The sequence below is a fragment of the Lathyrus oleraceus genome, chromosome 5, assembly GCF_024323335.1.
Source record: "Lathyrus oleraceus cultivar Zhongwan6 chromosome 5, CAAS_Psat_ZW6_1.0, whole genome shotgun sequence".
Classification (NCBI taxonomy): Eukaryota; Viridiplantae; Streptophyta; class Magnoliopsida; order Fabales; family Fabaceae; genus Lathyrus; species Lathyrus oleraceus.
The window spans coordinates 434,142,802-434,170,589 of NC_066583.1; the positions used below are offsets into that span (position 1 = coordinate 434,142,802).

Below are 27,788 nucleotides of genomic sequence, written 5' to 3' on the forward strand. Positions count from 1 at the left end.
CATGTATTTGCAATAGAAGATGTGAAAGATGATAAGCCCTGGTATTATGATATCAAGTGTTTCCTTCAGAACCAGGTTTACCCTCCTAGAGCATCGGTAAAAGATAGGAAGACTCTGAGGAGATTATCGGGATGTTTCTACCTCAATGGTGATGTGCTTTATAAGAGAAATTTTGACATGGTGCTGCTCCAATGCGTGGATAGACACGAAGCAGACTTGTTGATGACCGAGGTCCACGAGGGTTCATTTGGTACTCATTCCAATGGACATGCCATGGCTAGAAAGATGTTGAGAGCAGGCTACTATTGGCTGACAATGGAGTCTGACTGCTGCAAATATGTGAAGAAATGCTATAAGTGTCAGATTTATGCGGATAAGATTCATATTCCTCCAACACTTCTGAATGTGATTTCATCACCATGGCCTTTCTCCATGTGGGGAATTGACATGATTGGCATGATAGTACCGAAAGCGTCCAACGGACACAGATTTATTCTCGTAGCAATTGATTACTTCACCAAGTGGGTTGAAGCGGCATCGTATGCAAATGTGACCAGGCAGGTGGTCGTAAAGTTTATCAAGAATCAACTCATATGCCGTTATGGTGTGCCAGATAAGATCATTACTGATAATGGATCTAACTTGAACAACAAAATGATGAAAGAGTTGTGTAGTGAGTTCAAGATCGCGCATCATAATTCTTCTCCTTACAGACCCAAAATGAATGGGGCTGTTGAAGCTGCTAATAAGAATATCAAGAAAATTATCCAGAAGATGGTTGTCACGTATAAGGATTGGCATGAGATGTTGCCATTTGCTTTACATGGATATCGCACATCTGTCCGCACTTCAACAGGGGCAACCCCTTTCTCTCTTGTTTATGGCATGGAGGCGGTACTCCCAGTAGAGGTGGAGATCCCATCAATGAGAGTCTTGATGGAAGCCAAGTTGACTAATGCTGAATGGGTTCAGAGTCGGTGTGACCAGCTGAACTTGATAGAAGAGAAGAGATTGACTGCCATGTGCCACGGTCAGTTATATCAGCAGAGGATAAAGAAAGCCTTTGATAAGAAGGTCTAGCCTCGTGTGTTCCGAGAAGGTGACCTCGTGCTCAAGAAACTCTTGTCTTTCGCGCCCGATTCCAGGGGCAAGTGGACTCCAAACTATGAAGGTCCATATGTTGTTAAGAGAGCCTTTTCAGGCGGTGCTTTGATACTTACAACTATGGATGGGGAGGATTCCACTCGTCCTGTGAATTCAGATGCAGTCAAGAAATATTTCGTCTAAAAATAAAAACAGAATAGCTCGCTAAGTTGAAAACCCGAAAGGGTGGCTTAGGCAAAAATGAGCGTCTCGGTGGATTGAAAACCCGAAAGGGCGATCCAGGCAAAAGTTAGAAACATAAAAAATGAATATAAATATCCCGCTAGATTGAGTACCTCATCCTGGGGCAATCTAGGCAAAAAATTAGGGATTTCGCAAGTAACTGCATCCTGACAAGACTTTGTTCTACAACTGCCATCCGTCAAAGATTCTCGCCCATTCGTCATCAACCGAAGCTTCGAATACATCGAATTCAAAATTGGTGAAGAAATGGTCATTATGTTCAATGTAGCCCCTTTTTCCAATATATATCACCAATTTCAAATTTGTAAAGATCTATGGAGTCTTGCCATTTGCAGACTACCATTCCATCAGATAAATTTGAGCCTTTTATCCAATTATTTGCACTCTTATTTGTTTCTATTCGACAAATGTTTTGCTTGTTTTAATTGAGAAAATATCATTGTTTTGAAGAAACGAATTTTTCATAACTTGTTTTTAAACAAAGTGAACATTCACAATGACGAAAAGATACTTAGGAGATCCTCAGTGCTCTCCCAAGGATGGTATGATCTCCAACAGGGTAAGATATTTGTTCATATTCCTGGCATGACTGTATCTCCTTCCTCCGGAGCCTTTTGTGGTTTATCCTACTGAGTGGAATGCTTGTTGAGATATGCACCACTCTCCCCTTCAGCGGAGTAGCAACCTTTCCTCCTCAAAAGATGTGATCTCCTTGGTGGGTGCGGTACTTGGTGGTTGATCCCCAAAAACCCTTTATCCCTTGGATAGATTTCCCAGTGGAGTTGCTTATGCGGCAGATTTTATCTGTGCCATAAACTCTTGTCCCCCAGCTGGAATGATTAATGATTCATCCCCTGCAGAGATTTTGTTGCTTCTTGGTTTCTCTTGCCCTCATCACATTGGATACTCTCCATGGAATCTGGCTTTCTCTCTTGAGATGTAGTACCGGATGTTTGTGTGCTTATTTCTTTGAAGCTATTTGTATTAGAAATGTTTGTACGTCAGCATTCATCATACATAAACCAAGCATGCGTGCATATAATTTTCAAACATTTGGATATTCATATTGCATTCTTTGCCATATATCTTTGTTTGTTATTCTCTGCTAGTTGGTAATACATTCCCCAAGCAGATGTCGGCGTCTGATCCCTCAATATAGAGTCAGCCCATTAAGCAGAAAGTATTTATCTTTCCTTCCGCATTCCCCACTGAGTTATATCCTCGTGGACGAAGGTTCTTTTTTTTGCTTCCTCCCAACACATATACTGGGATAGGTTTCCCTAATGAGTTATATCCTCACTAGGACGAGTCTTGATTCAGTTTGCCTCTTTGGTTTGATCCTGAATTGGCCTCTTGTGACTGGTTCCTGTGTTTCCCCGTGGTATAAATGAATAATTGCTCAGTAATCGGTAATTATTCATCTTATCCTCGGCGGAATCTGTGGTTTTCTACCCTTATACCGGTAGTTGTAAACCTTATTTTCTCCCCTTTGCAGAGTTAACCTTTTGTTTATCCTAATTGATGACGGTTACTCTTCCGTGGTTTTCTACCCAATATTCGGTAGATGTAATCCCCTCCTTGACGGTTATCATTATCCAATATTCGGTGTTGATATTCCTTCTCTTGGATAGTTGCTCTGGTTAGGCAGTTTATCCCCAGCAAGTCATCCCTCATATACCGGTTGTCGGTAATGTTTGTTGCTCCCCTTGATTGGTCATCATTATATACCTAGTTTCGGTATCCAAAGGCCTCTCTTTGTCGGTCGATTTATCCTTTATTAACCCAGTAACCGGTTGTGCATAATCTTCCATGCGAGTATATTATCTATGTTCTGACGGTAATAGATAATATATCTCATGCACTCTTTGGTCGAAGCCTTTTGGTTCTTCCCCAGTCGAGTAAGATTCGTATCCCTGTTTTGGAATCGGATGATGAGTGTTTTGGGAATATTCCCCAATTCACGCTTTGATTGGTCACCTATTATATGCCCAGTAACCGGCATCCCTGGTGTTCCTCCCCTTCTGCTCCCTATTATGACTTGTGTCCCCTGTGGAGTCAGATTTTCCTGAGTTGAAATATACCCTTTTAGGTCTTTGTCAGATGGTTTGGTTGATTGATATCTCTCACCCTTATATCGGTCCTAGATATTTATTCTTCCGGGGCATGTTGTTCTCCCACCCTTATACCGGTGTTCAGATCACACGTCTTTTTGAGCTTATTACCCAGTAACCGGTAATACCTCATCCCGTTGCTTCCCCAAGAGATTTCTGGTGGGATTTTCCTCAGTTGAGTCCTTAGTGGACATCCCCACCTGAGTCCGGATTTTTTATCCGAAGTATCCGTTGCGGATAATTTTTGGATGTATTGGCACATTCCCTAATACATGCATCTTCAAGTCAGCTCGAGTTCTCCCATTGATTTATTTCATGGATTCTCTTTGTGTCTCTCAGCAAGTCTCAAGTGGTGACCTGCTCACGCATTTTCACGCTTTACTCCCCCAGAGTCTCTGTCTCCCTAGTGAGTGTATTACTCGTTTGGATTTTTAGTTTCTCTGGATTTCTTTTTTCTTTTGTGGACGCATATCCCCCCAGAGTTTTACCATTTTTGAATGCATACATCTGCATCATGGGGTCTCTTAGGGACCAAAATTCGTCTCTTTGTTATTATTTAAGCCCATTCTACCCCGTCGAGACGAAGATTTTAACCTTCACTTCTCCGGCTAGAATGATCTTAAACAGGGGCATCTGTAAGACCCCAAATTTGTCCCTAAGATCTCTCATGGCATCATGACATTACATTTGCATTGCCTCAAGGATCACTAGCATCTTGGTTCCCTTTTCCTTTAGGTAGGATCTCTTGTGAGTGGTTTGAGATCACCAAGCATGCTTGAATTATATATTATTGCTTTTCTCATTTTTTTTACTAACCAAAAGCACAAAAATATGTCACTAACATCTTTTGTTTGTAGCCTGAGCAATCACAAGGTCAAAAGCTTCAAGGAGATCATTGGTACAAGGATATGGCCAAGAGGAGATGAAAGCAAGCATGGTAATGGTTCCCAAAGCTCTCATCCATCAAATATGCCTCCCTAGCATCTCAATACATCATTTTGATCAAAGCAAGTCAAAGGGTTTGAGGTTGGTTCCTCAGGGAAACCCTAATTAATCTATGCACCAAATGCCTTGCTCATGAAGCAACCTCAGCCCATGATCAAATACAATCAAGGGAAGTTCTTTAATTCATAATTTCATGCATATTTGAACTTATTTGAGTGTCCTCAATCCTCAATTCATCAAAATATGAGGTGTGGACTTGAGAAGTTGATCAGTCAATTCATCTAACTATTTTGAAATGCACTGAGACCTAACTTTTTATGTGTTGGTCAAATGGAGATGATTACAAAAGAAAAAATGTTCTTAAGGACAATATGAACAACTTTCATGTTCATCAAAAATTTATTTGAAGCTTGGAAAGCCATCTCCCATTCCAATACATTATAGGTCATTTTGACTGAAACCCTAATTTTGGGTCAACTTCCCAAGGACACAACTCATTCATTTTATATGATTTTGAGGTAGGATCAAATTCATTGGAAATATTAAGATGTCTACTTCAAATGTTATGTTGGACAAAATTTCAAAATCTCAAAGGAAATACAAGTGATAATGCAAGACATTATAGGTCATTTTGGGCCAAATGCATTAAAAGGTAAAAAAGCCCAACATCAAGTGCCCATAACTCTTTCATCAAAAATCCAAATGATGCAAAATTTAAGTCCATTTGGATTGTCGTGAAAAGATATACAACTTTCATGTTGAAGATTGTTTCATTTGAGGCTTGTATCATCAAAACAGAAGGGCTTGAACATTGGCCAAATTTGGAAACCTTGCATTGACATGTTTTGCACATCACACTTTAAACTCAAAATTCACTAATTTCCACACTTCAAATGGATTTTTTCCCAACATAACAATTGTTCTTTACATCAAGACCTTTCCAACCACTACCCACATGCTTATGATTGGATTTTCTAATTGGCATTTTCGAAGAGGTGAATGTTTAGGTTCAATTATGGAATGCACATGAAATCTTGATACACAAGCAAATTCAAAGCAAATTACACGTCCATTTCATTCCAGACTGAGCTCAGCTTGCATTTGGCATTGTTTTTTGGCCTTGTGCATGATCATGCAAGCCCATGCAAGGATTGTCCATGTTCATGCACACGGATTGGATCATGATTTCCTTGCCACTCCCTGTATAAATAGAGACCCTATTCCATTCAAAATGGATCCCTGATTCAACCTGTTATGCTGCAGAAATCTCTTCATAGACATCACTAAAGGAATTTCAATTTTCTTCTAAAAAATTCAGATCTAAATTTCAACTACCTTGGTTGATTTTCAGACCTATAATTCCTCAGCCTTGCTTCCTCTTCATCACTAGATCTCATTGCAAGCTTTGGTTGTGAAGGATCGTGCTCTCCATACCTGCATTTCAAAGGTGGATATCAGAACTTTTTCTCTTCGAAACTCTTTGATCCTTGCTTATTTCTTGAGTTCCTTGGTTTGGCTGAAGTCCTCTCAATAGAGGCATCTGATTTGTGCTTTCAATTTTGCAAAAACATGAAGTTCATGACGAACACCATCATACTTCCATCTCTGATTTCTCCATTTATAGGAATCTAGAGTGGAAGTGAACGGTATAGGAGTGATGTACATCACTTCCTCTTTCGATTGATGCCTGGATCGCGTGTTTTGGCGCACATTTGCTCTTCTGCAAATTTGAGCTCTCACCGGAGCTAGCCGGAGAAGACGATGGCACTGGCCACCGTCTGGTCTCCAGATCCAATCGTGGCCGTCCAATTTTATTTCCAGATCTAATCTCCACCCTTGCTTCTTATGATTTTTAATAATTGTTGGTGTTACGCGTGGACTAAAGCCTACCGTGAGCGCGCACTTCTGGAGCGTTTGATCAGCCACGTCAATTAATGAGGCTTGATCAGACGCTCCTTGTTTTTCTAATTTCTTATTTTCTGATTTAATTTCTTTAATTCCCTTTTATTTCAAAAATTCATAACTCTCTCATTTTTAATCCAAAAATTATGGGACCAATTGCATTAGTCTTCAAATAATTTCTAGTTTCTATTTCTGATTTTTAATATTTTTTATTTTGTCATTTGATATTTTTTGTGAATTTTCTCTTTTCTGGTTATTTTTAATTCATTTTAAATAGTTTTTGATATTCAAAAAATACCAAAATATTTTCCTAACCTATTTGGATGATGATGGATCTATAAAAAATATTCTCATCAATTTTTTAATTGATTTGAGATTTATTTGAGATTTTAGTTCAATTAGGTTATTTTTATTCATTTTTAATTGATTAAAAATAGTCTCTGACTTTTAAAAATGCTGAATTTTTTTGTCAAACTTAGTTTGACCTTGTTGAACTTAGGATAAATTACTTGGACCTTTCAAGTTTGATTTGAAGTGATTTTGAAGTTTGACCTTTCCATTATTTTTAATTCAAGTTTATTGTAATATTGAAAATGCCAAAAAATATTATGCGTATTATTTGATCTCCAATCTTCATCTCACTTCTGATTTCTCATTGTTTGACTTTGACTTTCAATGTCATTTGGTCAATACATATGGATTGGTACATCTTATTTCACTTTATGCATTTTGATCTTTCCATTTTCATTATCCATTCTCCATCTCCTTCTTCTTCGTCTTCTTTTCTTTTTGATCAATGAGTTGAAGGTTGATAAGTTAGCATTGATTAGGGAGACTTAACCTTCCTTGATTCAAATCTAATTCATCTTGATCAATTGATCAAGTGAATGGCTTTGCATTAAGGATAGGTTGTTTTCTAAATCTGGCAAAAGGCTTAAATCAATACAAGATCAATTCTCATTTTCTTTTTGGCATGACAAGTTGTTGGAACTTGGTTCACTAATCAAGAATTCTAACTTGTGTTGTTGCCTACATTATTATTGACCGGCCTCAGATAGTTGTGACTTCTACATAAGTCCAATTATGATTGCTTAACATAATGCTAAATTTGCCTTATGGCACACTAACTACTAACACTAACTATTGACTATTAACATTTACTTTTTGCTCTTTAATTTTATGCAATTTACTATTCTTGCACATATTATCCATTTGCTTTTCTCTTTGCTCACTTGAGCACATGTTTATGTTAATTCCATTTGCCTTTTGCTCACTTGAGCACATATTTGTGTATATATTATTGTGCTTGTGTTTTGTTTTGATTGTTGTGAACCAAATGCAAAGAAATGGACTTAGTTTCTAGGAATTTCCCTATGCAAAGAAATGGAGAAATGGACTTAGATTCTAGGACCTTCCTTATGCAAAATTGGAGTAAATGGACCTTGATGATGAAGATGGGTTAGAAGGACCAAATCTCTAAACTCACTCTTGTCCATTCTTGATTTACTTCATAGAACTTTTGATGTGTGTGTTCTTGTGCTAGGGGTTCCCACTTGAGCTTAATTGGAAGACCATTGCCATGTTCATCCAAAGTGAAAGACACAAGATACATTGAGGATCTCTTAAGAGACTTGTTGGATTGCTTATGCTTTGTGATTGCTTATTCCAAAGGATAAGAGCTACTTGGATCATCAATATGATCTCAAGAGAGGAACTCCATTGTGGTTTTATTTCTTTATCCCTCACCTTTTTGCTTTACTTAGGACCTAGCCTTTTTTCTTCTTCCCTCCACTCTAACCCAAGCCAAAACTTTTGTGCAAACATTTAACATTTCTTTCCAAACATTAGAAACCTAAGCCTTATGCTTTTGATCTTCAAACTCTCTTTTCATAATACTTATTTTGAATTGAACCTTTAAATCAACTTTGACCATTCTTGTATATACTTCTAATTGGTAAATATAACCCATTTAAATGTTTTTTTGTGGTTCCAATGGCCACTTCTTTAATCAAATTTTTACAACCTTTAGCTATTAGGTTTGAGTTATCTTTGTGGTAGAAGTAATACTCACCTATATCCTTAGTGATGGATAATGAGTCTTCCATGCTTATTATAGGGTTAACCCCTCACTAGCATGTTGAAGTTATCCTCACATGGTGGATTTGTGGTTTGGTTGAGTTTTCTCCCTTTGATAACAAAAGACCTTAAGGCTTTTGGACCAATCAATTCACCAACTCTTTTGAGATTTTTACCCCGAACTACGAGGTTTTGATCCTAATGTTTTTATAAGATGGTACGTAGGCAATGGGTTTATCCATCCAAACACAAAATGTAAATAAACTTGTAAATTCTCTTCTCATCCTTTCAATCATGTTTGCACAAATAAATTTTTTCACAAAAACAACAACCTTACAACAAGTGTGAAAAGGGCTCCCTATGAGTACCTAGGATGTCTTGGGTGCCTAACACCTTCCCATTACATAACCAACCCTCTTACCCAGATCTCTGTTTCTCTTTTACTAGTTTTTGTTAAAAATTTTAGGTTTTTGTTCGCTTTCTAACCGTTCCTTTGGATAAATAGAAGTGCGGTGGCGACTCGACTTGTATGATTTACCTTGGATTTAATCAATATCTCTAATGGTAATGAATACCCCGCTACACCTTGGAAACAATAAAATCGCGATAACGACTCTTGTTATTTGATCTCTAGTTTATCCATAGCTTGATGATCATGAATTTACCGCTACAGATACGAATATTTTGACCTTCACATTCTCAGTTATAATGTCCTTAAATAGGGGCAGCTGTAAGACCCCAGTTTTGACCCTAAGATCCCTCATGCTATCTCATCATATACATTGGCTTTGGGATCACACCTTGGCATCCTCCTTACCCCTCATTCATTGGGTTTGTATTGGGAGATCTCATCAAGCACATTTTGATTGTATTGCACTTTTTTTCATTATTTACTAACCAAAATACCAAAAATTTGTTAATGTATAGTTTGTTGCTTTTGTAGGTAGTGTGTGTGTCCATCAATGCCTCATCAACCTCATATCTAGGGTTTGAGACCCCCAATGCAAGGAGACTAACCAAGAGACGGTTCACATTGACTCTATACATCATATATGAATCCTTATGGTCTTCACACTTCATTTTGATCAAGAATTCATCAAGAGTTTGAAGCTTGTTTGCCTTGGAAGCCCTAATTCATCTGGGTATCCTGTGAGACTTACTCAGTAAGTTTCTTCATCAATTGATCAAATATTTCAAGGTATACTTCATTATACATCATCCTACACATATATGACCCTCCATTAGTCTAAGAGATCAAGAGAATGTCAAGCTAGCAAGTTGGTTCATGGTGGTTGACCAGACAAAGTCATCTGCTCAAAACTGGGGTTCCCTAGACCATATCTCCTACAATTTTTCTCATATGAAAATGATTCCAAGATCAAAGTTACTCATAATGACATGAAAAACAACTTTCATGTTGAAGTAAAGATATATTTCTGCTTGGAAAGTCATTTCTTTATGGTGGAAGATTATAGGTCATTTTGTCTGAGCCCTAGTTAGGAGGTCAACTTCTCAAGATTATAACTTGCTCAATTTTCATGATATGAAAGCCATTCAAGTTCCATGATTGTATTCAATATGTCCTCTTAAACATTTATGTTTGTAAGAAGTTCAAATTCAACTTGAAAGTGCATGTGCCAAGTGGAAACATTATAGGTCATTTTGGACCACTACCATTGAACAAGTGATTTTTCTCAACTTCTAAAATGCATGACTCCTTCATGAAAAATCCAAGTGAGGTCAAAATTATAACCAAATTTAAGAGGTTTAAAAGAGCTACAACTTTGATGAAGGACTGTTTTTCATTTGAAGTCCATAGAAAAATTTATTCAAGGTGGAAGAAGTGAATATTTGACTTGGTACTTAGAAAATTTTCAAATATGTTTTATTTTCCAAACTTCCACCTCAAAATTCATCATGATCCAGGCTTCAAATGGAAAAGTGTTCAACATAAAATTTGTTCCCTTTGATCTCACATTTCCAAAAAGACCAAGATTATCTCATTTAGATCAATTTTGAAGGACTTGCGTATGAGTGCAATGTATGGTCCCATTTGGAAGATTCTCATGACCAATTTCTATTCCATGTTGCATGGCTTCATGAATTGCTTTAAGCATCACATGTGCACAATTTTGGACCAATTCCAATCATTCTTAGGGCCTAGCACATGCCCATGCAAGCTTGCATGAGGTCATTGCTATTTTTGGATATTTGAAAGGAAGTGTGTGGAAAGCACTTGATAAGCCTATAAATACAAGTGCTTTGAGCTCAGAAATGCATCAACACCTTGCCCAAGCTTTGCCAATACAACTCAGACCCCTCACTCCATAGAATTTCTTGAGGATTTCATTGAAATTGAGTCTGAATTTCACCTTTTGTTTTGAAGTTCAAACTCCAAGAATTCATTGTCCTTTCCTTATCAATTGATCACTAAGAGCAAGAGGAAGAGGAATCAACCAAATCTAGGTCAAGATCAAGCAGATTTGAATCTACTCGAAGGTGAAAATTCATAAACTTCATCTCTTCGATTCTCTCTCAATTCTTCACTTTTCTTTGTGATTTTTGGTTGGCTGAAGTCCTACAAATGTAGGCAAGAAGATTGAGTTGCTTTGAGGTCAAATCGAAGCACCTCAGTTCATGATCCTCAAAATTCAAATCCCTGTATCTTTTTATATACTTGGAATTGGAGAAAATTGAGGTCAGATTCGTGATCCTGAGCATTTTCTCTTCAAATTAGTGTCCTTGTTTTCCATTTTTCATGAAGTTTAGGTTGGACCAGTCCGGTGGTCCTCACTGGAGAAGACCGGAGCTAGGGCTCGGGTGGTGTGTTGGCAAGGTTCCAACCATCTGATCTTGGTCCAATGTTTTAATCTTAACCCTTACTTTTGCATACCACGTGTGTACACGCATTGACTGAGGTGTTGGATGGAAGCGCGCGCTTGGCCATCAGATCTTCCACCTCAATTAATGAGGGACATCTTATGGCCCTTGTTTTTTTTAATTTCTTTTTATTTTCTGATTTTTTATTTAATCCCTTTATTTTGTTTAATTCATATTAATTTCATTTTTAATCCAAAAAATATGGGACTTTCACCAAAAATCTTTAAATATTTTTCTTTTCATTTTCTAAATTAAAATTATTTTTTGGATTAATTTTGATATTTTTCAGGAATTAAATGTTTTTTTGCATATTTATAATTGTTTAAAAATACTTCTGACTTTTCAAAAATGATGAAATTTTTTTTCCAAGGTCCTTTGACCTTGTTTGACCTAGGATAAATCTCTTGGCCATTTATTTGGTGTTTTGAAGAGGTTTTAGGTTTTGACCAAACTAATTTGTATTTTAATGCAATTTTAAATTGATTTTTAATTGATTACTTGTGTAAAAATTGTGTTGAGCCATTTTTATGGTCTGGTGATGTTTGACTATTTGTTTGTGCCTTGGTCAAGGTTGATTTGACTTTTACTGGATTAAAATCATTGGATTTAGGGGATTGATGAAATGTACATTTCATCTCCCAAAATGAATGAATGATTTTAATTTGATAAAACTCCTTCCATGACCGAATTGTGTTTCTCTCAGTTCTCCTCCCCTTTCATCTTAATCCCTATTCTTTCCCATCCCTTTTATATACCAATGAAGTCTCAATATCCTAAGGCTAATTGGTTCATCAATGACCTTGTGTCAGATGAACCAATACAAGTATGGATGAGATAGGTCCATCCCTTTTGATCTTTTCTTTTAGTGTGTGGAATGTTTTAGGAGTTTGGTTCATTATACCAAATCTCTAACATGCATTAACACCAAGGTTTTTATTGCCCGACCTCATATAGTTGTGACTTCTACATAAGTCCAATTACGATTGCTTAACATAGAGCTATATTTGACCCTAAATGCATAACATTCTAGTAAGTAAGATTGTAAGTCTCTCATCTTTCATGGTATTGTGTGGAAACTTGGCCTTTTTTCCTTCCTATGGAAGATGTCTTGGTTCAAGGATTCATGCTTGTGAATAGATGGTTGAGTGTTCTCCAATGAATTACTTAATCAATTAAAAAGAAAAACACCACTAACATTCAAACTTTGACTAACATTTGACTAACTCTTATTAATATTGCTTTATTTTCAAGTCATTTACTTTCTGCAATTTAATTTTTAGTCATTTATCATTCATTTCCATTTACATTTCATTAAACTTGTTTATGTTTATGCCATTTTCACTTTGCTCATTTGAGCCATATATTGTGATTGTATATATTTGTTTGTGTATTTTGATTGTGCTTGTGGTCTTAGGACCTTAAAATACCTAATAAACAACAAAAACCCCTAAAAAATGTTTGAGTGGACTGTTGAGCTTGATCTGAACTTTGGGACTTATGATTAGGCAACATTCCATATGCAAAAGGACTTGGCTAATGCCAACATTTTGAAACCAAGTCATTGAGAATTGAGCCTTCATTTGGTGCAAGTATTGGGGATTTATTTGAACTCGTCTGTTGCAAGGTCTTGATGCAAACTATTATTTTGATCTCATGTCTAATGCTTTATTCTAAGTTAATCAAGGAGTATTTCATCAGCTACATGAGAAAACAAAGAAGACCACTAGCTATGGTATTTACTTACTTGGATGTGGATATCTTTATTTGATTCCTTGATCTTCATGATGTCTGATATTGCTATTTTCTTGTGATAATTGCTTGATTCAAAGTCCAAAGGGAAAATGGGTTTTCTATAAGACATGGATTTCATCCCATTGGTCAGATCTTTTCAACTCTTAACTTTTAATTTTATGCTTAGGATTAGTCTCTTCATCTCCTCCCACTTCTTACATTTCAAAATCTCTCCCCATTTTTAAAAACTTTCTTTGCTTGTGATTTCAAACTTAGACTCTATTTAAATGATTAGAAACTTTGGCCTTATGCCAATGAATTTTCAAACCATTTTCTTAAATCACACTTGTAAATAAATATAATCATATTAACTTAAAATTTCAAAAGACAAAAAGAACTAATACTCACTTAAGCTTTTTGGCCCTTTTGTGCCTCTTTTAACTTAAATTTTGATTAAAAGCAATCCACTCATTTTGAAATTGATACCACGAACTACGATGTTTTGATCCCTCATTTTTATGTTGGTACGTAGGCACAAGACCGAAGGTCTTATCAAACACAAAAATATAATCAATGAACTATTTTTCTAATCCTCACACTCTTTTTTTTTCTCAAACATCTTTGGTACCAAAACACATACACATATAAAAGGGCTCCCTAGGAGTACCTATGACACTTTGGGTGTTAACACCTTCCCTCTGTGTAACCAACCCCCTTACTTGTAATCTCCGGCATTTTATTAATTTTCATTTGAAAACTTCTTATCTTTGGGTTTTGTTCATACTTTTCCCTTTTCCTTTGGAAACAATAAAAGCACGGTGGCGACTCTAGGTTTATTGACGTTAAGCGTATCCATAGCTTTATGGTCACGAATTTACCGTTACACCCTGAAAAAACGATAAATAATATTATAACACATTTCCACAAAGCACCATATTGAGGGAACGCAAGCAGGTCCAATACATGTGCAAAGATCCTACAATATGGCCTCTATTGGCCTAGCCTATGGAAAGATGTCCACACTGTAGTTATCAAATATGACCGGCGCCAACGCATTGGAAACATTTCTAAATGTGACGAGATGCCATTTAAAAACATCTTAGAAGTGGAAATATTCGACGTATGGGGTATTGATTTTATAGGACCCTTCCCATCCTCATTCTGAAACAAATTTATACTCGTTACGGTTGATTATGTATCAAAATGGACCAAGGTTATGGCTTCTCTTACAAATGATGTATGAGTCATGGTTAAACTTTTCAAGAACATTCTTTTCCCTAGATTTGGTTTGCCTAGACTCGTCATTAGTGATTGTGGATCTCATTTCATTTCAAAAATCTTTGAAAAACGGTTGCTTAAATATGGAGTCCGACACTGAATAGCAACACCTTACTGTTGGTTCTATGAATTGGCATCAATTTTGGTAAAACTTAGTGTTATCACAAGATGTCACGCTTGTAGTCTTGACATGTGATATCAGCTTTCTGCAGGTTGTTTGATATGGTTGTGCAGGATTTATTCAAGATGTCAGGCCCGACGTTACGACATGTGCATACAGAACATTCAGTCTGAATGTTATGTATTTTGTTGTTGCGCTTTTCATGCAAGTATTTGTGTGCTTATGTGGAGATTGTATGCATTATTCAAGGAGTAATTCTATTTAAAGCCAGAATATTCTGTTTCCCAAAAAGGAATGTTTCGCTGCTATTTCTTAGGGAATACGCAATAAATAGAATTAGGGTTTCATGCTGCCCAGACCGATTTAGAAATCTTCTATTTAAAGACTATGTAAACCCTATTTTACATATAGAAAACACGAACGATGAAGTGAGTGAGTATTAGGGTTTTAGTCTTGTGTGCGTTTGTGACTTGTGATCCATTCATCCATCTTGTTGATGTGTGAATTGGACTGAGTTTTTGAGTTGTAATTTGTCCACTCTAAGCTTTGAAGTACGAGTGTATTTGTTTACTTGATTGAAGCTTTTAAGCAAGATCAAGTGTGTGTCCTTGAAGTGTGTCTACTTTCGTTTTGGTATTTGTTCTAGTATCACTTTTGTGATTGAGGGGGAATGAGTAGGGTCTCATGTCTAAGAGTTCTTAGATAGAAATCACACGGGTAGAGATTAGGTGAAAAGATTGTAACTTGAAGTTGTTTGCTGACAGTCTTTGAACTACTTTTGTTTAGTGGATTTTGTTCCTGGCTTGGTAGCCCCCAGACGTAGGTGTGTTTGCACCGAATTCGGTTAACAATTGCTTGTGTCATTTTTCAATTGTTTCCTGGTTTTTATTCTTTTCATATTTCACTTGTGGTTCAAATATTAGCGTCGTGACATTACCTTCGACATCTCATATCTGATACCAGAATTTCAATTGGTATCAGAGCAGGCATCCTGCTCTAGTTCTGGGTGAGATCTTAGGACGTTACATTCTGGTACTATGGACAGAGACGGAGGATCTGTAAACAGACCACCAATTCTGGATGGATCTATCTATGATTACTGGAAACCTAGGATGGTAGCCTTCTTGAAATATTTGGACAAGAAGACTTGGAATGTTATTCTAATAGGTTGGGAACATCCTTTCATTACTAAGGATGGAAAAGTTACAACTGATAAGAAGCCTGAGGAAGAATAGACGAAGGAGGAGGATGAACTAGCTCTTGGAAACTCTAAAGCATTGAATGTTATATTCAATGGGATTGATAAGAACATCTTCATACTGGTGAACAATTGTGAGGTGGCTAAAGATGCTTGGGATATTCTCAAAACCACTCATGAAGGGACCTCTAGAGTGAAGATGTCTAGATTGCAGCTGCTTACTACCAAGTTTTAAAATTTGAGGATGAAAGAAGATGAGAGTATTCATGATTTCCATATGAATATTCTTGAGATTGCTAATTCCTCAGGTGCCCTGGGTAAGAAGATGTCAGATGAAAAGCTTGTGAGGAAAATTCTCAGGTCACTTCCCAAAATATTTGCCATGAAAGTGACAGCCATAGAAGAATCTCAAGATATCTGCAAGATGAGAGTGGATGAGCTAATTGGATCCCTTCAAACATTCGAGTTGGGAATGAGTGATGGATCTGAAAAGAAAGTCAAAAGCATAGCCTTTGTGTCCAACACTGAAGATAAAAAGGAAGAAAGTAGTCAGGCTACTGATGAAGGTATGTCAAATGACTTAGTGTTACTTGGAAGACAATTCAACAAAATCCTGAAGAGGATGGATGTGAGGTCAAAGTCAAATGTCAAGAACAACTCATTTGACATTAGTAGGTCCAATGATGCTAGAAGAAGAACAAGATATGAAGAAAAACCCAAACAGGGCAAAGGAATTCAGTGCCATGAATTTGAAGAGTGTGGTCACATTAGAGCTGAATGTGGGACCTATCTCAAGAAACAGAAGAAAAGTCTTGCTACTACTTGGTCTGATGATGACTCTGAAAGTGAAACAGAAGGAGAATCTGCCAATCTTGTGATTGCCTTGACTGGGAGATGTGATCCTGATGAAGATTCCAGTGATGATGAATTAACCTTTGATGAATTAGCTACTTCTTATAGGAAGTTGTGTCTCAGAAGTGACGAAGTGTGTCGACAAGTGGAGAATCAGAAGAAATTGATAACCCAACTAGAGGCTGGGAAGACAGAACACTTAGAAACCATTTCTAATTTGAAGATTGAAGCCTTGTTCCTGAATTCCAAACTGGATGAGATGACTAAGTCTGTCATAATGCTAAACAGTGGATCTGACACATTAGACAAAATCCTCCAAGCTGGAGAGATAGCAGGAGACATGACTGGCCTTGGGTTGAATGAATTTTCTCTTGATTGTAGTCCCTATGATAGCAAACCAAAGATGTCATATCAGGTGTCTCAACATCACAAGGGAAGACAACATAAGCACTCAAAAGGAAAATACCAAAGATGGAGATGTCATTACTGTGGGAAATTTGGTCACATAAAACCATTCTACTTTAGGTTGTATGGTTATTCTAGTCCTACTCATCAACCTAGACCCAAACAACACATCTCTTCTAACAGAAAACAGTGGGTTCCTAGGGTTGGTGCTACTAACTTGATAGCTCACACTTCCTTCAGAGTCTCAGCCAAAGAAGATTGGTACTTTGACAGTGGATGCTCCAGACACATGACTGGAAGCAAAAATCTGTTGGTTCACCTCCAATCTCATGTCACCAGCTATGTAACTTTTGGTGATGGAGCAAAGGGTGAAATCAAGGGGATTGGAAAGCTAAACTGCTTTGGAGTTCCTAACCTTGATAATGTGTTGCTTGTTAAAGGATTGACTGCAAACCTGATCTGCATCAGTCAACTATGTGATCAAGGTCTCAATGTGAACTTCACAAAAACTGAATGCTTGGTTACTAATGCAAAAAATGAAGTGATCATGAGAGGAGTCAGATCTAAGGACAACTGCTACTTGTGGATTCCTCAAGAAACTAGTTATTCATCAATATGTGCTCTAGCTAAATAAGAAGAAGTGAAACTATGGCCTCAAAAACTGGGTCATCTGCATCTTAAAGGGATGAAAAGGATCTTATCTGTTGAAACTGTCAGAGGAATCCCAAAATTAAAGATTGAAGAAGGAAGAGTGTGTCGTGAATGTCAGATTGGAAAGCAGACAAATATGTCACATCAGAAGATCAAACATGACACCACATCTAAAGTGTTGGAACTTCTCCATATGGACATGATGGGGCCTATACAGGTGGAAAGTCTTGGTGGAAAAAGGTATGCTTATGTTGTGGTGGATGACTTCTCCAGATATACCTGGGTGAATTTTACAAGGGAAAAATCTGATGTGTTTGATGTGTTCAAAGACCTTTGCCAAAGACTTCAAAGAGAAAGAGAGAGTCATGTTATCAGAATCAGAAGTGATCATGGGAAAGAATTTGAAAACAGTAAATTTGATGATTTCTGTTCATCTGAAGGGATTGGACATGAGTTCTCTTCTCCCATTAGCCCTCAGCAAAATGGTGTGGTGGAAAGGAAAAATATAACTCTCCAAGAATCTGGTAGAGTTATGATTCATGCTAAGAAGTTACCTTACCACTTTTGGGCTGAAGCTATGAACACTGCTTGTTATGTTCACAACAGAGTAACCTTGAGAAAAGGGACCTCAACCACTTTATATGAAGTCTGAAAGGGAAGAAGACCTATTGTCAAATACTTCCATGTGTTTGGTAGTAAATGTTATATCCTGGCTGATCATGAACAAAGAAGGAAAATGGACCCCAAGAGTGATGAAGGAATATTCCTGGGCTACTCAATAAATAGTAGAGCCTTTAGAGTCTTTAATTCCAGAACTAAAGTTATGATGGAATCTATCAATGTTGTTGTTGTTGATCAAGAGACTGATGTCACAAATGATGTTGAAACATTTCTGAATGATGCCCCAGCTGAACCTTCTGATAAAAGTAGTGAGAGTGAGTCCACCCAGGCTGAACCTGAAGCTAATCAAGTAAACAAGGGACCCTCTATCAGAATTCAGAAGGATCATCCTAAAGATCTCATTATAGGAGATCTAAATAAAGGAGTCACCACTAGATCAAGGGAAGTGATCTCACATGCATGTTTGATGTCAAAGATTGAGCCTAAGAATGTTAAAGAAGCTTTAACTGATGAATTCTAGATCAATGCCATGCAGGAAGAGTTAGGCCAATTCAAGAGAAATGAAGTATGGGATTTGGTTCCAAGACCTGAAGGAATAAATGTTATTGGAACAAAGTGGATATACAAGAATAAATCTGATGAAAAAGGTGTGGTTACTAGGAATAAAGCAAGGTTAGTAGCTCAAGGTTACACTCAAGTTGAAGGAGTTGACTTTGATGAAACATTTGCACCTGTAGCTCGCCTGGAGTCCATTAGATTATTACTAGGAGTGACATGTATTCTGAAGTTTAAACTGTTCCAAATGGATGTGAAAAGTGCCTTCTTAAATGGATACTTGAATGAGGAAGTATATGTTGAACAACCAAAGGGATTCACAGATCCAAATCTTCCAAAGCATGTGTATAAGTTTAGGAAATCACTTTATGGGTTGAAACAAGCTCCTAGAGCTTGGTATGAGAGACTCACAGTGTTTCTCATTGACAATGGATACAGAAAGGGAGGCATTGATAAGACTTTATTTGTCAAAGATGAAAGAGGAAAGCTCATGATTACTCAGATCTATGTGGATGATATTGTGTTTGGTGGGATGTCAAGTAAGATGGTTCAACATTTTGTTGAACAAATGCAGTCTGAATTTGAGATGAGTCTTGTTGGAGAACTAACTTACTTTCTTGGCCTGCAAGTCAAGCAGATGGAAGATTCTATCTTTCTATCTCAAAGTAAATATGCCAAGAATATAGTTAAGAAGTTTGGCATGGAGAATGCAATCCACAAGAGGACACCTGCTCCTACTCATCTGAAAATTTTTAAAGATGAAAATGATGTCAGTGTGGATCAAAGTCTCTACATAAGCATGATAGGGAGTCTGTTATATCTTAGAGCAAGAGACCTGACATTGCTTTTGTTGTAGGTGTGTGTGCTAGATATCAAGTTGAACCAAAGGTGAGCCTTATAAACGAAGTGAAAAGGATCCTGAAATATGTCAATGGCACCTGTGACTATGGGATGCTATACACTCATGGATCTGATTCTTTGTTGTCTGGCTATTGTGATGTTGATTGGGCTGGAAGTGCTGATGATAGGAAAAGCACATTAGGAGGATGTTTCTTCTTGGGGAACAATCTAATATCATGGTTTAGTAAGAAGCAAAATTGTGTTTCTCTATCTACTGCTGAAGCTGAATACATAGCAGCTGGAAGTAGTTGTTCTCAACTGGTGTGGATGAAACAAATGCTGACTGAATACAATGTCACACAAGATGTCATGACATTGTACAGTGACAACCTGAGTGCTAGAAACATCTCAAAGAACCCTACTCAGCACAACATCACCAAACATGTTGATATTCGTCACCATTTTATTAGAGAACTTGTGGAGGATAAGATTGTAGCCTTAGAGCATGTTGCTACTGAGATGCAATTAGCTGATATTTTTACAAAGGCCTTGGATGCAAATCAATTTGAATTCCTGAGAGGGAGATTAGGGATTTGCATTTATGAAAATTTGTAGCAATTAATATGGAGTGGAAAAAGTACTCAAATGATAGTCTATTTCCTAAAATAAAGTGCCCCCATTATGGTAAATCATTGCCTTGTATTGGAAATACCATCTATTCCATCTTCACACGCTACCCCCATAACCCCATTACCTACTCCAACTATTCCATCTTCCTTTTCCTTCTCCACAAACCTCTGCTAGGGCAACCTTACTTTTTCCAGAAAAACTCCAAAATGTCACAACATCAAGATACATCTGCTTCTAAAAATACTAAGTCTACTCCAAAATTTAGTGTTCCTCCCATGGGCGTCCCTGATGATGAGATTCTGGATGTTGCTCCTCTCTCTCTTATTCCCGCCGCGGACATTGATTTGAACCAACCCATCTCCATTGATGCCTCCGCTTCTGCATGTTCCAATCAAGGTAATCCCTCTAGTATTCTGTCTAGTTCAACTCCTGTCACTAAGTATAAGGAAGGAACACACTATACTGATCGTGTTATAAGAGACATAATTACTAGAATTCTTAATGAAGGCCACTTTGTGAAGGGGGTTTCTACTCCCCTTTCTCAAATGTATCCCTCTCATGAGGTTGAACAACCTAGTGGTAAGGGTGATGATTCCTCCCGTTCTGAAAAGGCCTTGGTTGCTGAAGGGTTGCGCTTTCTAGGGAAAACCGCGTCTAACAAAGGGAAATATGTGGCCTCTAACACGGATAATGCTTCCCACTCTAAGAAGCATGATGATGCAAATGTTGTGATTGATCTAGAGGACGGTAGCTCTGATGATCAAGAGGAAATCTTGATTCATCACATAAATCTAAGTGTGGCTAAACGCATGAAAACTCGCAAAGGAAAATTTGTGGTTGAACTTATGTCAGCTAGAGAAGCTAAGAAGACTAATGTCATTGGTCCCTCCAAACCATGGAGCAAGGTTGAAATAAAGAAGAGGAAGGTCAGAGATGATTCTGAGCATGAAGAGCATGTTGAGGAAGATGTCCCTGACATCTCGCCTACGAAGAAAACTACTGTTAGGAAGTCTCCTGTTAAAGTACTTGATGTTCATTTGGATAACATATCCTTCCATCTTGAGGATGGAGCTGCTAAGTGGAAATTTGTGATTTAGAGAAAGGTAGTTGTGGAAAGGGAATTGGGAAAAGATGCTGCTGATGTCAAGGAGATCATGGGCCTGATTCAAGCTGCTGGGATTTTGAAGACTGTTGTTGGGTTCTCTCAATGCTACGAAGGTTTAGTCAAGGAATTTATTGTTAATATTCCTGAGGATATTTTTGATAAGAATAGCAAGGAGTTCTGCAAGGTGTATGTGAGGGGTAAGTGTATAACATTCTCTCCTACTATTATTAATAATTTTCTAGGCTGAAATAATGAGGGTGCAGGAGAATTAGAGGTTACAGACAATCAGGTCTGTAGGGAGATTACAGCTAAGCAAGTGAAAGTTTGGCCTTTTAAAAAGCATCTTCCTGTTGGGAAGTTAACTATCAAGTATGTTATCCTGCATAAAATAGGAGTTGCTAACTGGGTCCCTACCCACCATATCTCTACCATTGCTAATACTCTTGGGAGGTTTATTTTTGTTGTTGGGACAAAAGTGAAATTTGACTGTGGTAGATATATGTTTGATCAAATCATCAAGCATGCAACTACTAATGCAATTAAGTTGCCAATTGCTTTTCCCTCTATGATCTGTGGAATTATCTTGAATCAACATCCTGGTATTTTATGCTCAAATGATTTACCTAGTAGGAGAAAACCAGCTTTGTCTGTGCACTACAAACTCTTTGAAGGCAGTCATGTTGAGGATATTGTCTTGACATCTGCCATGAGGAGGCCGATCTTAAAAGTTGGAGCAATTGTTGAGCTTAAGGAGACAAGAAAAGAGCTAGGTGTAGGGATTAGGGTAGCCACAACTAGAAAACAATCTTTGGGAGCCTTGATTGAAAGCTTGAAGAAGGCTAAGGGTGAAAATGTTGAACATGCTAATGTCATCCATGAAGAAGAAGCTAAAGCCCACACCTCTAGTGAGAGGTCTGCTAACAATGATGATGCAAGTGACAATTCTGCTTCTGGTGTTGCTAAAGAGGCTGCAAACTTAAGCTCTACTGAGTAGCTCTGTTGGCCTTGGTCCTTCTTGCTTTTATGGTTTTCTGGATTTTTTTGTGTTTTTTTTTGTTTGTTTCTCAGAATTCTTACAGTTGTGTATGTACTTCGTGATGTAACTCTTTAACTTTTGGTATTTCTGTTAATGACTAGATAGACATTTATTTTGTATCTTTGGGCTCTTTTGGCTAAAAAGGGGGAGAAGTAGTTGTAGATGTAGCTGAGTATCTTAGCTTAGCTCTGTAGTATTGTTGTTGCTCTGCTTGTCTGATACAGGGGGAGAATTCTGGTGTTTATTTGTTTGGTACAGGGGGAGAATTCTCTGTGTTCTGTTTGTGTGAAGTAGTGTGGTTGTTGCTTGTTGTGGGCTGGCTTAAGGGGGAGTTGTTGTGTTTTGGGAAGTTGCATGGACTTGAGGGAGAGTACAAGCACTTGTGTGTCCTAATGTTTGCTAGTTGATTCTTGCTAGTGTTGTATGCGCAAGTTCTTGTGTGTTTACTAGTTGTTATTTTTGCTAGTGATGTGTGTATGTTTTCTTCCACTGCTGAACTGATGCTCTGATTGATTTCTTTTTGAACGTGTGATCTGTTGTTTGTTTTAGCCAAAATTTGCCAAAGGGGGAGTTTGTTGGTTCTATGAATTGGCATCAATTTTGGTAAAACTTAGTGTTATCACAAGATGTCACGCTTGTAGTCTTGACATGTGATATTAGCTTTCTGCAGGTTGTTTGATACGGTTGTGCATGATTTATTCAAGATGTCAGGCCCGACGTTACAACATGTGCATACAGAACATTCAGTCTGAATGTTATGTATTTTGTTGTTGCGCTTTTCATGCAAGTATTTGTGTGCTTATGTAGAGATTGTATGCATTATTCAAGGAGTAATTCTATTTAAAGCCAGAATATTTTGTTTCCCGAAAAGGAATGTTTCGCTGCTATTTCTTAGGGAATACACAATAAATAGAATTAGGGTTTCATGCTGCCCAGGCCCATTTAGAAATCTTCTATTTAAAGACTATGTAAACCTTATTTTACATATAGAAAACACGAACGGTGAAGTGAGTGAGTATTAGGGTTTTAGTCTTGTGTGCGTTTATGAATTGTGAGCCATTCATCCATCTTGTTGATGTGTGAATTGGACTGAGTTTTTGAGTTGGAGTTTGCCATTCTAAGCTTTGAAGTATGAGTGTATTTGTTTACTTGATTGAAGCTATCAAGTTTGTGCCCTTGAAGTGTGTCTTCTTTCGTTTTGGTATTTGTTCTAGTATCACTGTTGTGATTGAGGGAGAGTGAGTAAGGTCTCATTTCTAAGAGTTCTTAGATAGAAATCACATGGGTAGAGATTAGGGGAAAAGATTGTAACTTGAAGTTGTTTGCTGAGAGTCTTTGAACTAATTTTGTTTAGTGGATTTCCTTCCTGGCTTGGTAGCCCCCGGACGTAGGTGTGTTTGCACCGAACTGGGTTAAAAATTGCTTGTGTCATTTTTCAATTGTTTCCTGGTTTTTATTCTGTTCATATTTCACTTGTTGTTCAGATACTAGTGTCGTGACATTACCTTCGACATCTCATATCTAATACCAGAATTGCACTTACCACCCACAAGCAAGTGGTTAAGTTAAAATTTCCAATAGGGAAATCAAGCAAATATTAGAGAAGACTGTTGCAACATCTAGGAAAGATTGGTCTTCTAAACTCCACGAGGCTCTATGGGCCTATAAAACAACTTAAAAAACTCCCATAGGAACCACACCCTTTAAGTTAATATATGGTAAATATTTCCATCTGCCAGTTGAGCTAGAGCATAAAGCTTATTGGGCTATTAAGGCCCTAAACATGGACTATGCTGCCGCATGTGAAAAGAGAATATTAGACATCCACGAATTAGAAGAATTAAAATTAAATACCTATGAGGATGCCCGAATCTATAAGGACCAAACTAAAAAGTGGTATGACAAGCGTATAACAAGGAGAGAGTTCAAAGAAGGTGAACTAGTTCTTCTCTTCAACTTTCGATTAAAATGTTTTCCAAGACAACTCCGTTCTAAATGGTTTGGACCTTTTGAGGTTATCAAAGTTTTCCAAATGGATCCATTGAGATAATAGGTAAATCTAATGAGACATTCATTCTGAATGGGCAGCGACTTAAACACTATCACTAACAGATATTACTACACTTGTTTAAAGCTAAAAGAGTTACCCGCTCTTTCACAAAGTTAGTCAATTTGAAATTGTTCGAGCTACCGACATTAAATGAAGTGATGCGTGGGAGGCAACCCACGGTTTTTTAATCTTATTTTTCACCGATATAATAAGCGATATATTTTTATTGATTAACTAACTTGACTCATGTCTCCTTTCAGGCTACATTCTTGCCAAGCTAACTTTCCTACTAATTTTAAAGATGCAGAACATAGATAATATGGAGATAACTTTCAGAAATGAGACCCAAAGGCAGTTTTATGAAGTTCTGTTTCAGAGAGAGATGGCGCTAGCTAAGTACCCTGATGGCCCGACTATGTCAACCCAAGGTATTAGAGAGGGTGTCTGATTTATTCTTAACCAAATTGGTCAGGACAGTTTTGGTGTAAGGAGGATATTTTATACCTACCACAGACTAACCCTTGAGGTTTTGAGTTCCTTCTTCTATGATCCAAACTGTGGGATGGGGTTTAATAGATGCTTAACCACCTTTAGGTTATTTGGGTGTACCCACTTCTTTAACCACCGCGAGATGTTAACCTTTTAGGATTCCCTAGTGGCCCTGCCTTTTTTACTGAAGCACAAGAGGATAGGCTTATGGACAATGAACTTCATTACTTTTGGGATAGAATTTTTGGGAATTCATATCTTGAACCCAATTCCATGGACTCCAACAATACCCATAACCCAACTATCAGATATTTTCACATGATTCTAGCCTATACCCTTTTCGGGAAAGAGGAGAACATTAACTTTGTGTCCAGAGACGACCTATTTATCATATTTTGCATTTTTCAATCTAAGCCAGTTAATGCTGCCACTTTTATGCTTGCTAACCTAGATAGAATCGCACATGCTACTGATCGGAAAAATAACAAGTGTACTATTTTGCCTGTTATAGTAATAAAGGGGAAATTCCCCAAATGTCGATCTCAAGGAATGCAAGTTAATATGGAGTTCAATTCATCGTTCAATTAAACAAAAACTATAGTTGGGGGGGGGGGGGGGGTTTTAGATTCAGATATAAAATAAAGGAAAAAGAAAGTATGATTTATCCCTGTAACAACTCTAAGTCACTATTGCATCAACAAATATCAATAGTTGGGAGGAACAATGCCAGGGAAGGTGTATGATTTATCCCTGTAACAACTCTAAGTCACTATTGCATCAACAAATATCAATTACTACCAGTTCTCAAGGGTATTTTATCCCAAGTCCTTGGTGAGAAAATATTTAATCAATTTACCCTAATTTATATGTCCATAGGCAATTAGGGTGAAGTTAAGCTTTTAGCATATCAAGAATGCTCTGATTCATACAGGGTATCCTTATTCCTAGGTGATATCTACTGCAGAGTAATCTCATGAAAACCTTATCAATGACGGTCCAACGTTATTGATAACCATAAAACAATCTCGATTGGTCCGAAAGAGAAAGAATTAAACACATCAAAAGATTAACATAAAAATAATATTATAAATGCAATCGTAAACTCATAGTCATTACAATTCTAAATCAGGGACACCCCCTAGCATTGGGGGGTTTAGCTACTCTTTTGTTCAAAACAAATTCAGGATAAAAAATAAACATTACAAGTAATTGGATGACTTGGATCTTCAATCGCTTGCGCTCATGAAAACCGTCAGCTCTCTGAATTCCTTGATCTCTGTAATCCTTGCTCGTCTGACAATTATATGTTCTCCTCATTCCAAGATCCCATTTTCTCTTGTAGAAACTCTCATAATATAGTGAAAATTCCTTGGCAGGAGTCGGAAATCTCCAAAATGTCCTTGGAACGTAAGCCTGGTGAAAGAGCCCGAAAACTGGAAAATTAGCGTTTTGGGCTTACACTGGCCGTGTCAGGATGATACTAGCCGTGTCAGGCTGAGACTGGTCGTGTCAGGATGGCACGGGTCGTGTCAGACCACTGTGTTGGGCATTACTTCTTCTTTCTTGGCCTTCTTCCTAACATGGCCCGTGTCAGGCCTCCTGGACTGTGAAATCTTCTTTTTTCGACCGCCGGAACTTTCCACTTTCTCGCATTGAGTCCGTTGGATCTTCTCTGTGGACCTGGAGGGCATAAACACAAAAACCAAAGCGTAAAATCACGAAAACACAAAATAAAACTGATAATTAATAAGATTGCTTAAATAACTTACGGGAATGAGAATTAACTTTAAAGGTACCATAATGCGTACACAGTGTCTCAAAATCCTTGGTTTCTTGTCGGATAAGCAAAGAAAACATAGTGAAAATGGTGATCGATCACAACCCCAAACTTAGCTCATTGCTTGTCCTCAAGTAATGTCTTATACGACACCGTGTGTCACTTCTCAAAATTTGTATTCTTACCATGATACTGGTGAGATCTTTCGCCAACGCCTTCACTCTCTCTTTTATAGTTCCTGCTTTTCCTAATGAGTTTTCTGCCACACTTCCTCATCAAGGTACCGCTTCACCTGTTAGCTTATATCACACTCTCATGAAGTCTCTCGGGGTTAAAGTGTTTTCACTCCCAAATCAGAATATGCAATATCAACTCATAAGTTTGAATAGTTTCTCCTTTCGTATCAACTACACACAACACACTTTTTGAGGTCTTCCGGGTTGTAACGGGGCTTGGGTTATGGTGTGGTAAATACAAACAAAAGGGTAAATAAGTGGTTTTGGGTTCAGAGCCAATGTTAATATTCTTTTCACTATGTTTTATTCTTTTCTTTTTCAATTGCTATGTTTTTCTTTGATATTCTCTCTTTTTATTTTTTTCAACTGAGTCCTCTTCCTTAGGTGAGTGCTTCTTTCAAACCATCGACTACATTTCGTTTTCTCAATTTTTTTATAGTCGTTTCTCTTCTTATTATTTTTTTTGTACTCACCTTGGTTTTTGATACTTATGGGGTTTACCCTAAACTTAGAATTTAACACAGCTTAATGACATCACATTGACTCCGAGCAGGGTAAGGAAGTGTTTTGGGTCGCGGGTTACATTTATATGGTTAGACAAACAAAGGGTATAGGTGTCGCAACCTGAAAAAGGAGATGCGAAAAAACAACCGGCGAGAAAGAAATGACAGAAGAGTCACCACCGCGCGTTATTCATCCCAAAGGAGGGAAAGGAAACGCTCGAAGTAAACCTGGAAAAAGGAAAGGAAAAGACAAGGTCTCGCAACCAAATCTTGGGTTCGGGAGTCGATTATGCGAAGGGAAGGTATTAGCACCCCTACGCATCCGTAGTACTCTACGGGATCCACTCTTGTTGTTCTTGTCCAAAGGGTGTGGGTTTATCTAATGTACTATTTACTAAAAGAGGGGTCAAAAGAAAATGACTCGCACGGATGTCGCATCCACTGCATAC

The 27,788-nt window shown here is 37.6% G+C and overlaps 2 protein-coding genes across 2 annotated transcripts; both read left to right on the top strand.

The window, feature by feature from the left end:
• The first annotated feature begins 20,349 nt into the window (after positions 1–20,349).
• Positions 20,350–21,240, top strand: LOC127081208 (uncharacterized). The gene has a single exon (XM_051021491.1). The coding sequence runs from the start codon at positions 20,350–20,352 to the stop codon at positions 21,238–21,240; it is 891 nt and encodes a 296-aa protein (XP_050877448.1).
• Positions 21,241–21,297: 57 nt separating this feature from the next.
• LOC127081209 (uncharacterized) lies at positions 21,298–22,242 on the top strand. Its single transcript, XM_051021492.1, has 2 exons — positions 21,298–21,445; positions 21,512–22,242. The coding sequence occupies exons 1-2, from the start codon at positions 21,298–21,300 to the stop codon at positions 22,240–22,242; spliced, it is 879 nt and encodes a 292-aa protein (XP_050877449.1).
• The last annotated feature ends 5,546 nt before the right edge of the window (positions 22,243–27,788 follow it).

What these genes read in the sequence shown, in the direction of transcription:
- LOC127081208 (XM_051021491.1), top strand. Translation starts at nt 20,350, where the DNA reads ATGTCACAACATCAAGATACATCTGCTTCTAAAAATACTAAGTCTACT.
- LOC127081209 (XM_051021492.1), top strand. Translation starts at nt 21,298, where the DNA reads ATGGGCCTGATTCAAGCTGCTGGGATTTTGAAGACTGTTGTTGGGTTC. An exon ending in CTGCAAGGTGTATGTGAGGG is followed by an intron (nt 21,446 to 21,511) that starts GTAAGTGTATAA and finishes ATGAGGGTGCAG; the next exon opens with GAGAATTAGAGGTTACAGAC.